Genomic DNA, 14,025 nt, shown 5'->3' with positions numbered 1-14,025 from the left:
TATACATTAATGGGCAACGATTTAATACAAACTGACACAGTAAAATATTTAGGCATAACCTTTACAAGCGCGTTAAAATGGAATACCCATATCGATAATACATGCACAAAGGCCTTCCGAACACTTGGTTTCTTGTGAAGAAAATTAACTGCAGCACCGTCCTATGTGAAACTAACAGCATATAAAACTTTAGTAAGGCCAATTCTTGAGTATGGTAGCATAGTGTGGAACCCGCACCAGAAAGGACTCTCACAGAAATTAGAAAGTATTCAAAATAAAGCATTGCGATTTATATACCATAAGTATTCTCGATACGAAAGCATAAGTGCTCTTAGAAGCCAGGCAGCACTGCCTACCCTTGTTTGTCGGCGTCGTGTGGCTGTCATGAAATTTCTTTTTATCCTATATAATGACAACATTAATATAGATAAGCGAGATTACGTGCAACCACCACACCGACACTCCAATAGAACCTGTCATAATAAACACATCAGGCAGTATCCGACACAGTGCGACACGTTTAGATATTCATATTTCCCATGGGCAATTGAAATCTGGAATTCGTTGCCAAAGGAAATTGTAGAATCAGATTCTGTGGATGGCTTTGTCGCAAAATTGGAGTCATATTTTGGCTGTTCATGAAAGTATTTGAGTACGTAGACAAAGGTAATGCGTTGGCTGAGTGATTGGACACTAGTGCACGTGTGATTGCATACTGCCTTATGATTTCAAATGTAAATATTGCAATGTGCTGAATAGTGGTGTTTTATAGATCCACGATAACTACAAGAATATTATGTGACTAATATTGAAAGTGTCTTGAGTACCTTTTTCCCTGATTCATGTGAAACAAAAAAAGTGTCTTGTGTTGAATACCAGTGCTGTTGTATGGCAGTTTTTTTTTGCTTTATATGTTTTTTGTTTTTTTTTTCTTTTTTCCTGTTTTTCCCATGCTCATGTGTATATTTTACAATCCACTTCCTGCTTGGGCCTGTGCAAAGGCCTACAGTATTGTTAAATAAAAAAAACAAATAAAAAAATTAACTTCTTCCTATGCGCTCAAGGTTAAACCACACATGCAGAATCCATGTCACTCATCTATTTGTAAAGTGTCTACAGCCAGATTATTTCGTAACCGCCCAGCTATTAGAGCTCCGTTGAACCTTCGTTTGATAACACCGGCAGAAGAAACAGGTGCCTTAGTGCCAGAGAATGTCCTGATGGCACCCACTCGCCTGCTCCCACCATGGGAATGGCAGACCATTGAATGCTACGTCTCTTTCATTGAAATATCTAAGAGGGCGTCAGAGGCACATATACAATTCCATTTTCGTGAACTTCAGGAAAAGTACTCCTGTACAGAATACTATACAGACGCTTCCAAGTCCTATAAAGGAGTTTCCTACGCAGCTCTGGGACCTTCGTTTTCAGTATCCGGGGCACTAAATCCACACACAAGTATTTTTACAGCAGAAGCCTATGCTATACTATCGGCTATCGGCTATACTATCGGCTAGAGCCAGATGTTGCAAGCCACTTTGCTTGTTAGCTAGCAACACAATGTCTTCCACATAAAACAAACCTGGAAGCTGCTGCTCTACTACTGTACCCGCCTGTTTGTATGGGAAATTAAACCCTATATTACTTGCTCCTAGCGCCCCTTTTATCCTCACCATATACATCATAAACAGCTATGGAGATAAAGGGCACCCCTGCCTCAGTCCCTTGTTGATATCAACTTTATTCTTGCTCCTCATCCCTTCCCATTCAACGCAAACGGTAATTTCTGGGTAGATCTCTCTTAAAACCTGTATGCTATTGTCACCTAAGCATTCCCCTTCCAGAATATCTCACAAGATGTTGCAGTCTACATTGTCATACGCTCCTGTAATGTTTGAAAAGGTCACATATAATGGTCTCCTTTCCACTCTGGATATTTCAATACACTGAGTAAGGACAAACAAGTTATCATCCAGACACCTACCTATTCTGAGGCTATTCTGAGGTTCTCCTAAAACTCCATTATTCTCTGCCCATGCTTGCAGCTTTAATTTAATTGCTTGCATTGCTAACCTGTACATTACCAATGTAATGGTCCATGGTCTATACGAGTGAATTCTATCTTTCTCCCCCTTACCTTTATAAATTAAATTCATTCTACTTTGTCGCCAACTGTCTGGTATCCGTCTATCTTTTAAATTTATTCCACTGCTTTCACCAGAGCTTCCATAATTTTTGGTCCTAATTGATTAATCAGCCTAACAGGAACCTCGTCTAGCCCTGTGGCTGTGGGCTTAGGAATTTTCTATTCGGCTTTCTTCCATTTGAAAGTTGTCAGCACCAGCTCCTTTTCTATCTGGTTCTTTTTCATGCTCTTTTTTCTTCAAATACAACCTCGTCATTGCCTTGGAAAGATTCTGCTGTTATTTTTCTGATGTAATTCAATGCTGGCGTCCCCTTCCAGTTTATTTCCATCTTTGCCTAGAATATGTTGTATCATTCCAGACTTCCTGCCTAATAATTCTATGTCGTTCCAAAAGATTCTAGGTGTGGCCTTCTTTTTCTCATGTACTTCTGACAACCAACGTTCACCTTCACATTTTATCTTTGCTTGAACCAATATTTGAAACATAGTTTTCTACCGATATATTTCCCATTTTCTGGCTACCTCATGCAGCGGTAACTAGGCTTTTTTTGCCAGCCTGTGCTCTCGGGATGTTTTCTGTCGTTCGGCAATCACTTCTCGTATCACCCTGTTGCACCAGCTTTTTTGTTTCTTTTTTCCTTTCCAGCGAGCGTGTTTTTATTTAATTTATTTTATTTATACATACTGCAGTGCAATTTGCGCTATAGCAGGAGTGGGTTAAGAAAAGGTACAGAAAATACATTGGAGTATACAGCGGTAGACATTATGCAAAAAAGAAGTGAGGCGTGCAGACAGGACACAAGAGTAGAGAAGTGGACAACACGAACGCGGACTTTCAACTGAAGGGAGCACTGAGGCGAAAAAAGAAGAAGACACAAAACTCATCTGCGCATGCTCAGGAATGGTAACACCATGTGTCAGTCGGGTACACGTGCCGGTTTACGTGAGAGATAACTGTTAAGACACTTAATCTCTTCCTTATGTAAAGTAATCGAAGGCTGACTCATGCACGCACTTCCACCATTAAAGATATGCCATGCCTCTACCATAAGACGCGTATCTTCATTCTTATGCCTGTACAATATCGCACATTCATTAACTCTGGCGTGCAGTTACAATCTCGGCAATGTAGCGAAAGATTAGAAGGCGACCCACCAGTTAACGACCTTTTATGTTCCATTAGCCTCTGATTGATACACCGTCCCGTTTGCCCTACGTAGAACTGGCCACAGCTAAGGGGAATTTTACACACCACACCCATGCGACAGTCAGTAAAACTGTTGTTCTTATTGTGCTCCTGTCTGCATGCCTCACTTCTTTTTTGCATAATAAATCCTTACCAACTAGCTCAGCTTTCTGTCGTTCTAAGCGGTAGACACAAGTGAACACTTTTAAAGAGCACTGATGAAAGGCAATACACAAATAAACACAAGTGAACACTTTTACAAAAAGAGCACTGATGAAAGAAAATAAAAGAAAAATACACAAGATGTTATACAAATGCTGCCAGACATGGGTGAGCACGATTATGCATCTGGGATGGCGGTTGCAAAAATTTTGGATGAGCATGAGCCAATGGACCCAGGTAATGAATTCCAGTCTTCGATTGGCAGGGAAAAAAGCTGAATTTGAACATGTTAGTACGCGCGTAGCAGGGTATCAAGTTTAGGTCGTGATGTCTTCTCGTTGATGATCCCGGCGCGAAGTTAATGTAATTATCATTTGAGAGCCTAACTAAAGAATTGACAATGCAATGCAAGAATTTTAATGATTCGACACAGCGACGAGAAGAGAGCGTGTTTAGGTTCAAGGAAGAAAGTGTTGAAGAGGGCGAAAAGTCGCGATCGTAACGATGACATATAAATCGCACAGCTTTTTTCCGCATAGCTTCTAGTTTATTAATCTCTAACTGCTTATGTGGGCTCCAAACTACAGATGCATAATCAAGAACAGGGCGGAATAGAGATTTATACATTAGTAACTTTGTCTCTTTAGGAGATCGGGTTAGCGTTCGCCTCAAGTAACCTAACTTTTTTAGTGCTTTACTGCATATGTAATCAATGTGTTTGGACCATGACTTGTTATGCATAAAAATGACACCAAGATACTTATACTCAGAAACCTTATCTACAGCACGGCCATTGAACGAGTAACTGAACAGGGAGGGGGAAGATTTGTTGCAGAAAGACATCAGAACGGTTTTATTGAAATTAATGTTCATTTGCCAAGTGTTACACCTATCGCAAAATCTAGAAATCAACTCTTGAAGGCGATAATGATTATTAGAAGATTTAATCACTTCATATAGAACGCAGTCATCAGCATAGAGACGGATGTTAGAAGAGCAGTGAAGTGGCAAATCGTTTATGTATAATAAAAAAATGAAGCGGCCCAAGGACGGAGCCTTGGGGCACACCTGATGTCACATCTAAAGCCCCTGAAACTTCGTAAAGTAGTGCCACTCTCCTCCTCCGCCTTCACTCCTCTCTTTGAAGCTCCCTCCTCGACCATGGCGCCGCCTACGATGCTCGAACGCAGCAGACGACCTTTCGCAGAGTGAATGCACGCATAGCAAGGCAGTGCTCTTTAGACGTTCACATTGGCTTTCCAGCTCCGCGTAACTTCGTGAACAGCATAGAATTTCTAGTCGGATGCTTGTACAAATTCGGTAACGGCAGCTTTTTTTTCATTTCTTTGATAACTGTTTCTTTAATAAGTATCTGAAGGAGTGTTAACACTGCGTGTTGATGACTGCAAATGTATCGCGTGCCCTACAATTAGGTACGCAACATTTGTCAAGGGCGTGTCACAAGATCTTGTTGCGAATGGTTGTAAATAACACGTTTACCATCGAATGTCAACCTCTTCGCTTCCAGCAAGCCCTCAGCCTAAAGAATCCGCGCCGCCCTTACCATGTGAATTCGCGGCGCGTACGAGCTATGACGTACAAAAGCTGATGGACATCACTGCTCTGGAGGTTCGAAAGTGTATTACAAGCTACAGTGCCGCCAACGTGTGTGCTTGCCAATCTAAGCGCACGCAAAGCCTCAGATGTGGGCACTGGTGCTATAATGTTTCTCGTGTCTCAACGCCGACAGAGATACCGCAGCCGATCATAGAGTCGGGACTGTGCGTACACAAGAAAATAAAACGAGTTTTTAGCATTCGTGCGCGAAGCGGGAACGCGATAACAATGCTTGACTCAATCTCAAACAAGACCACTGTGGCCTTCAGTAATTTTTTCAGGTTAATGACTTATCACGAATAACATTTCATCGTGCGTTGGTTCGTCCGTTTACTAAGTGACGTACTTGTCGTGAACCGAGTTGCACTGAGGTACATGCGTTCAGGATGGTTGCACTCCCTTCGAAGTAGCATTTGCGAGACATGACTTTATTAGTGAAGTCATGATCGCGCAAAGAATCCCCCCGCCATGACGCGGCCGAAATTGCGGCAAGTGAAATGATGTTTTATCCGTAGGTTAAAATGATATGAAACGGCATTCGAGTTGCAAGTTAACTGTTATTTCCACATAGATGCATTACAGATTTGCCTTTGCAGTCACAAGTCCGTGTGCACCATTTATTGTCTCATTGCGTAAATAAACGCACCAGCCAAAGAGTCCTACAGCAAGCGCGTCTCAATTAGGCATAATGACTGTAGAAACTAATAGTGGCATAGACGAGCAAGCGAACGACTATATGAGCGTGCGAACTAAACGAGCGAGCAAACGACTAAACGAGCGAGCAAACGACTAAACGAGCGTGCGAACGAACGAGCAAACGACTAAGCACGAACGACGACTAAACCAGCCAGGGAACGGGCGGGCGACCGCACGTTTTCTTTGTGAGTGCTCCACCGCCGCATCTTAAGCTTCGCACACTTTAAAGCTCACGCGAATTAGCACATACGTCTCAATTACCTATGATGCGGTCGCTCGACGACGAACGCACCGTGTGACACAGTTTCGGGAGAGCACGCACGCTTTTCATCGGTGCCTCTGTATCGCAAATCCACCGGGCGACCGCCAACGAGGAACACGAACAAATGTGGCAAACAAAGCTAGTCTATCTAAAGAAGGCTAGTAAGCCACAAAACCACAAAAGGCAAAGAGTTGCTCTCCTGAGGCGCTTTCATGATCGAGACTGAAATTTTATCAAAAGGACTGCGCTGAATCTTAAAAGTTTTGTAATCACGTTATCGCACGCAACCTCGCGTGCCCGCGAACTCAAGCCGGTTGGCGTTCAAAACGATTAAGCGCACCAAATATGACTAACACGACCACATAGTGCGCATATAAGCAAAGCAGACGTTGCGTAAAAATCATGTTAAAGCGTGCGTACAAATGACAACATGCACAATGAACTGTGCAATATCTACTGTGTTATTGCCCGCAGCACAATACGCAAGCCTGGCACATACAATACTCTGAGAGAGCCACAACTTACATCACATTGTCGCGCGGAGGAAGTTGGTTGGAAGTTCTCCGTCCCGATTCGGTGAAGCCATGTCTTTCTTCTTAACGCGTTGCGCTTACCGGACGGTATCGCGAACATATTCTTGCCTTTGCTAAAACTATATTGGCATCCAAACGCGCAGCAGGTCATGGTAACAGAAAATGACGTGAAGCGATGTCGCACTTGCCACAAAACATCCTTCAAGGCGTTCACAAGATCAAAACAACACAGAATAGGAACGGAAGGAATGCGCCAACGAGCGCCGCTTCTCGAGCGAAGATGGCACTGAAGCGTGACTGTAAGCAAACGAAGCCGGCGCAAGGGGCCACGTGATGCCATTAGGCCAATAGCGACGCGGCGTCAGCTTCGGCCAGAGCACTGGAGGAGGAGGCGGCGTTCTTCAACGCGTGGCACTACTTTACGAAGTTTAAGGGGCTTTAGTCACATCAACAGTAGCGGAGTCAGTCGAACTGTAAGAGACGAACTGGGAGCGAAATGAGAGAAGGCTTAAAATCCAGTTAACTAAACGAGGATTACTCAGTACAGCATTAAGTTTAGCAATAAGTTTAGAATGTAAAACGGTGTCAAATGCCTTCGAGAAATCTATAAAAATGGCATCAACCTGGTTGCCTACATCAAGGTTAAATGAAATGTCATGCATGAACTCAACTAGCTGCGTTAACGTGCTAAAACCGTGCCTAAACCCATGTCGCATGTTAGACAGTAAATTATTTGATTCCAGAAAGAGCGTGATGTGCTTATGAATGATGTGTTGCAACATTTTGCATGACTGTGACGTCAGTGAAATTGGTCTGTAGTTCGACAAACACTGCTTATCTCCAGATTTATAAAGAGGGAGCACTTTGGCTAACTTCAATGAAGAAGGTACAGTAGAGGATGATAAAGACTTTCTGAATATGACTGACAGATATTTTGATGACCACAACGAATAACGAACAAGGAACACGTTGTGTATCCCGTCCGGACTGGTGCATTTCTTAACATCCAGGTTTAATATAAGGTGGAGGATGCCTTCGCAGTTTATCTCAACGTCACTGATTGCTTCAGAAGAAACTATATTGGTAAGTGTCGGGATAAAGTTGTTATCGGAAACAAACACGGATTGGAAATACTTGTTGAAAGCATCGGACGTCACCGCCGGGTCGTTGATGACGTCATTATCTATTCTGAAAGAAGTGGATGAAGCATCGCGAGGTAAAATAGCAGACCAAAATTTTCGTGGGTTAGTTCTTAACAAATTGTGCAGGCGAATGCGAAAAAAGAAATCCTTGGCATTTTGCAACTTAAGATTGAGTTCATTCTTTGCCTTAACATATCTATCCAACGCCATGGGACCAGCGCCTCTTCTGGAATGCCTTAACCTTCGAATGCGATGGGACAAATGCAAGATATCACGAGCCATCCATAGAATGTTAGAATTTCTTTTCTTAGTTTTGGTGGGCACAAAACGTTCGATACATGATTTGACAAGATGCTCAAAGTAATTAGCAAGGCAGTTGACGTCCTGGTTGTCTGCAAGTGCACTAAACATATCGAAATAATGAGATAAGGTTCTCCTTCTGCATTTCTGTCATTATTATACTTAGCTCACTATATTCCCACACTTTTCTTGGCCATTTGCCTAATTCTTCCTCGGCTCTTGTGACTATATTTGTTATTTGTTTGGACTGCCAATTTTGAATGGCCATTTTGCACTCCTTGCTCTCTTTCCCAGCTACATGTCCCGTTTTGAAAATGATGTGTTTATGGTCGCTCCCTATGCTGCTATACCCTTCCTCGTCAATGACGATTTCTCTCAGTTTATCATGAATTCCTTCTGTCATCAGAGAGTAATCAAAGGTCGATTGCCAGTTTCCCACTTGCCACATTGTCTGCCCGTCACACTTGTATTCACGATAACAAGATTATGTTGCTCAGAAAAATTAGCATTGACTTCCCGTTGTTGTCAGTATAGCCATCTAAATCCTGTATGTGGGCATTCATGTCACCTAATAGGATAATTTCAGCATCATTCTCAAAACCTTTAGTATCATTATTTAGGCATTCCACTAACACTTCATTCCCCTCTGTGCAATTATTTCCGGTCCACAAATACGTAACACCCAGCCAAGTTTTTTCCCACTCATTGTACCTGATAAAAAGATGCTCTTGACATTGTGAATTTGCTTTTCCATTTGGCTCCCTGATGGATGAGCATTCCAACTCCCCCTCCCTTTCTTTCTGATTTAATTCTGTTGCACCCTTCCAAAGCATATTTCTCGATCACTGGTGGCTCTTCTGCATCTGCAAGGTGCGTTTCTGTAACTGCATGCACCCGCGTTTGTTCCCTATTTGACTGCTCCGCAATCTCTGCCCACTTTTCCTTTCTACAGCCACCCTGCAGGTTTCAGTACCCTACTGCATGGCTATCTCTCTTTCTTGTTTTCATCCTTTTTCTGTTATTGATGGCAATGCTATCCTGAGGTTCCCCTAGGGGACTTTCTTCGCTACCTAAACTGGCGTCCTGAACGCCCGTGGGCCCCCGAAAAGGGCAACCGCGTGACCACTGAGTCACCAGCCCACTTCTCATTTAAGCTTGTGATTGAAGTGGATTTCATTTCATTCAAAACCATCACACCTTCTCACTTCCCTGTTTACATGTACCATCGACAACCTCGAAACCTTTCTCTCGGCTCGTTGTCCACACAGCCTCATTAGCAGCCACTACGACTCTTTGTACATTCCTGTCATGTGCAGGCACCTCTGGCACTGTGCACACTGCGATCTGCACCTGAGGGGACAGCTCGCGCAAGTCATCTACCCCCTTCGCCAAGCGCTGGGCTAGTCCTGCCCCCTTTCTGCTTAGGACGTCATTTAGCCCACCTGCTACTACAACAAGGTTGCGTCCATGGGCATTTTCCACGAGCTTTGCTTTTGAACGCTCCAGGACAGCGCCCAATGCTTGCCCTGGAAATGTTCTTACTGCGACTCTTTTATCGCCTTTCACTCTCTCTACAATTGCTTCTGAGCCAGGTTTGTGTCACCGGCAATAATCACCCTTGCACTCTCTTCCGCTGCTGCCATGTAGGGAGCATTCTACTACAAAATTTTTTTTAATTGGCTCATTATTAGAGGATGTGGGAGAAACTGAATTGTCATGCTGCTAGGAGGTGAGCTTCACAGCCAACATTGTCTCTCTCCTTAGGCCTTGACTAGCGTCCGGACTGTCTATTCGTTTCCTGCCTTCTCCCATACTGGAGCTGAGGGACCATGTCACATTTATGTCAAGAACTCTGCTTCCGTTTTTTCTTCCATTTTTTTTTCCTCATGCACTGGTATAATTGGAGGAAAGATGAGGTAGTTGCAGTGTCTTTTCTGTTGGTTGTTCTGCTACATGTGATTAAACAGTTTTCCAAGGAAGCTCTATATGTTTACACTGTTTAGGCCAGGCGATGCTCAAGCCAAGCCGAAGCGGCCATTATTGACAGTGCTCCTTAACTAATTCACGTGCTAAGTGGTGCCAGGTTTACCTCAACATAGCACTGTAAGAAATCCTGCTGCACATATTATGCACAGCACGGTATGCTGATAATGTGCCAATGATAATATGCTGCTCGTATTATCAAAAAGTGGTGGTGGTGCGTGAGATGTGTAGGAAGGCATATCCTGGAATGGAGAGTTGTGCTGCTGTCTGTGACGAATGCTGTCATGCCGAGTTGTGCCAAGGCACTCAGGTATAGACTGTGTGCGCACCCACAAAGTTTGGGGGGAAAGTATAGCATAGCTCATTCAGATGTAGTGGTCGAGATTTTGCCACTGGCATCATGTTCTTGTCTTCTATTTGTCTTTCTTTTGTGCATTGTCACATCAGAAATTTGACAAAATGAAAACCCTTTGCTGACGTTTCTTGTAGTTGACCAATCCCAGTGTCTGTGTTGCCTGCGCAAGAAACATGGCATGTGCCCCAGTTTGTGTTGGCCTCACTCTGCCCCCTTAAAAAGATGGCCAAGTGAGAAGCATGGAAACAGAACACAAGTCATTGCGCTGCAGCTGCAGCTTAGCTGCTGTAAAAACAAATCCAGTGCCTCTCTGAAGACCTTTGACATGGTGCCACCTGCTCTTTAGTAAGGCTCTTTAAAAGAACAACCTGCCAGTAAAATTGTTAGGCTAATATAGATTACTTTTTAGGTGACTTAGTGAAACCTGTCAAGTGCAGGCTTTGTTAGTGAGCCTCACCAGCTGTTCTTCAAGGTATCCTTTGAAAGAATGGGCCTTCCTTTAAGTAAACATCATATCTTGATTATTTATGCTCAAATTTTTTTTTGTACTATTCCAGTAAGTAAACATCATTTCTTGATCATGTGTGCTAACAAATCGGGCTGCACTTAAATGCAGCATGAGTTGGGAGCGTCTCTTTATACTTTTGTATACTGTCTCCGTTTTTTACGCTTGTGTATATAAAACCTTGTTACTGTTTTTTTTTCTTTTTTACCTAAAGTTACAGCCAATGTATTTGGTACAATGAAATTAGTGTCGTTATTCCTGCATATATTCTCCTAAAGTTGTGTTCTTCAAGCCCTTAATTTTGCATTCTATTTGTTGTTTTGTGTGTACCTGCCGCTGTCTTACTTGGTGTTTTTCATTTAGTAATGCAGAAGTACTGTTTTATTACTAGAACGTGCATAATGTTTCTGCATTACATCTTTGTACCACATGCTCCATGGTGTCAATGTCAATGAACCTTGTGGGCCTCGGGGCTACGGCTTTTTTTCCCGAGCTCCACTGCTCTTTGAAGCAGGAAATAAATGAAAATGATGGTTGCAGCTTATGTTGCTGCATGCTTAGCCACTTTTACTGGGAAATTTGGAATGCAATGGCTGGCTAATTTCTATTTCCAGGTAGAGCAACTGCAAAAAGAGTACGCTGGGCTGGAGTTTCGGAGAGACCTGCGACCATCCCATGAGTGGTACAATTTTGCCGACTACTTCACTGTGCCAACTGAGGCCTTGTATGCTGATATGGTTGCATGTGCCAAGCCAGCGGTGAGTGCATCTTGCTCTGAGAGGTGGGTAGTCGTCAAAACGGAGGAACTAAGTGAGGCAGTCGATGTTGAAAAGTATCTCCTCACCAGCCAATAATTACAGGCTATTAACACAGTGCTTGTATTTTCCTTTATTTAAAATACTGTTTTAATAACCTGCAACATGTCCAAGAATATTCAGGATGTTGAAAGATGCAGCCATTACCACATATGCAGCACAGCTAAGAATCTATATATTTCTGTTAGCGCAGCTGACGGATTAACCGAGGGGCCAAATTTTTTTTATTAGTCATACCATAATAAGCCAAGAAACACTGATGCTAAGGAAAACATAGGGGACATTACTTGTCTTTAATAAATGAAATAAAGAAACAATAAATTAATGGAAATGAAAGTGGATGAAAATACAACTTGCCACAGGTGGAGACCGAAGGTTGTGGGTTTGGTCCGTCCCCACCTGGTGGCAAGTTGTCTTTTCATCCACTTTCATATCCATTAATATATCGTTTCTTTATTTCATTTATTAAGCACAAGTAATGTCCCCTGTTTGCTTGGTGTCAGTGTTTGTTGGCTTCTTGTGATATGTTAGCGCAGCTGTAACTGTTGTGTAAACAAGTCCTGGCACAACACATTAGGCTAGATCTGTTTGTAGTGTGCAGCCCAGAAATGCCTTTGAAAGCAACACTAACTATGCGCATGAAGCCAAACTGGTAACTTTCACTGTTGATATACTACCAGAACAGTCTCGTTCCGAGTGGAACCTCAGTAAGAAAAAAAATGCAAGGGCAATAGATGAGCTAACTTCTTGTGACGTGATATTTCAGCAGCACCTGTGTGGGACTTACTAGTAGATTACCAATAAATATCATATTGTCACGTGGTGGTGACGTTGAAGAACACAGTAGCAATACTGTGAAAGACAAAACTAACTTTTATTGGGCGAACTTGTGCCCACAAAAAGAGGCTACACTTATAGCACAATGATAGCGGCGAACACAGTCGACGATCATCGAAAATCTGATCAGTGGGTCGAGCGCATTCGCTTTTATACAGCAGCCATTCAATGTTCCAGACTAATCGTTGGGACCCGCGTGCCTTCCACAAAATTCTACAGCATTCGCGTCAGGCAATGAAATCGGACAACACAAGGTTCGGCGACAACAGACAGTGGATACAAGCATCGATAACTTTCCAGAAACTTCGGATACATGCAGGCGTGTCCCGCGCTGTGCAATAACATTTGTCAGGCGGCGAAACATATGGTCGCCCGATAAAGATAAGTACACGTGTCAATACCCCCCTCTTAATAAGCGTCGACCCGATGCTGCAAACAAACAAAAGTAATAAAGAAAAGCACTCGTAGCAAGGAAAACAACAAAATAAGGAAGTTCGTCAGCGTCTGTAAAAGGGTTTAAGGCGCACCACGTGGACCACTTCAGTTCGTGCGCGGTGCTGCTGTGAATGCGAACTGCCGTCTGGCACGACCTCCTAGTCCAGCACACCAATACGTCGGATGACCTTGTACGGTCCGAAATAGCGTCGCAATAAGCGTATCGGGGTCCATACCCAAACATGGTCACCGGGTTGGTACTCGACGAAGCGTCGTCGCAGGTTGTACTGTCGGCTGTCGGTACGCTGCTGGTTAATCCGTAGGCGGGGCGAGCTGTCGAGCTTCTTCGGCGCGCTGGAGATAGGTAGCGATGTCAAGATTTTCCTCGTCAGTGACGTGCGGCAGCATGGCGTTGAGCGTCCTCTTCGGGTTCCTGCCGTAAACCAGCTTAAATGACGTGATCTGTGTTGTTTCTTGCACCGCCATGTTGTAAGCGAATGTTACGTACGGCAGGACCGCATCCCACGTCTTGTACTCGACGTCGACATACATTGCTATCATGTCGGCAAGGCATGTGTTCATGCGCTCTGTGAGACCATTCGTCTGCGGATCGTAGGCAGTTGTCCTCCTGTGACTTGTCTGGCTGAATTCCAGAATGGCTTGCGTGAGCTCTGCTGTAAAAGCCGTTCCTCTGTTTCTGATGAGGACTTCTGGAGCACCATGTCGCAGCAGGATGTTCACGACGAAAAATTTCGCCACTTCAGCTGCGCTGCCTTTCGGTAGAGCTTTAGTTTCAGCGAAGCGGGTGAGATAGTCCGTCGCCACGACGATCCACTTATTTCCGTAGTTTGATGTCGGAAACGGTCCCAACAAGTCCATCCCGTTCTGCTGAAAAGGTCGGTAAGGAGGCTTGATCGGCTGTAGCAATTCCGCTGGCCGTGCTGGTGGTGTCTTGTGTCGCTGACAGTCCCAGCATGTCTCGACGTCACAGGCGACATCGGCGATTAGGTGCAGCGAGTAATACCTTTCTTGTATCCTCGATAGTGTCCGG

General features: G+C 43.8%; 1 protein-coding gene across 1 annotated transcript in view; it reads left to right on the top strand.

The window, feature by feature from the left end:
- The window catches only part of Nt5a (5' nucleotidase A), a 75,523-nt gene that overhangs the window by 31,031 nt on the left and 30,467 nt on the right, over positions 1-14,025 (top strand). Inside the window, exon 2 of the mRNA XM_075698171.1 lies at positions 11,502-11,645. Within this exon, the coding sequence (XP_075554286.1) occupies positions 11,502-11,645 (144 nt within the window). The remainder of the gene's footprint in view (positions 1-11,501; positions 11,646-14,025) is intronic.

Source organism: Dermacentor variabilis, chromosome 7 (genome assembly GCF_050947875.1).
Source record: "Dermacentor variabilis isolate Ectoservices chromosome 7, ASM5094787v1, whole genome shotgun sequence".
Lineage (NCBI taxonomy): Eukaryota > Metazoa > Arthropoda > Arachnida > Ixodida > Ixodidae > Dermacentor > Dermacentor variabilis.
The sequence above is the reverse complement of the archived record's forward strand: the minus strand, read 5'-3'. Positions and strand labels throughout refer to the sequence as shown.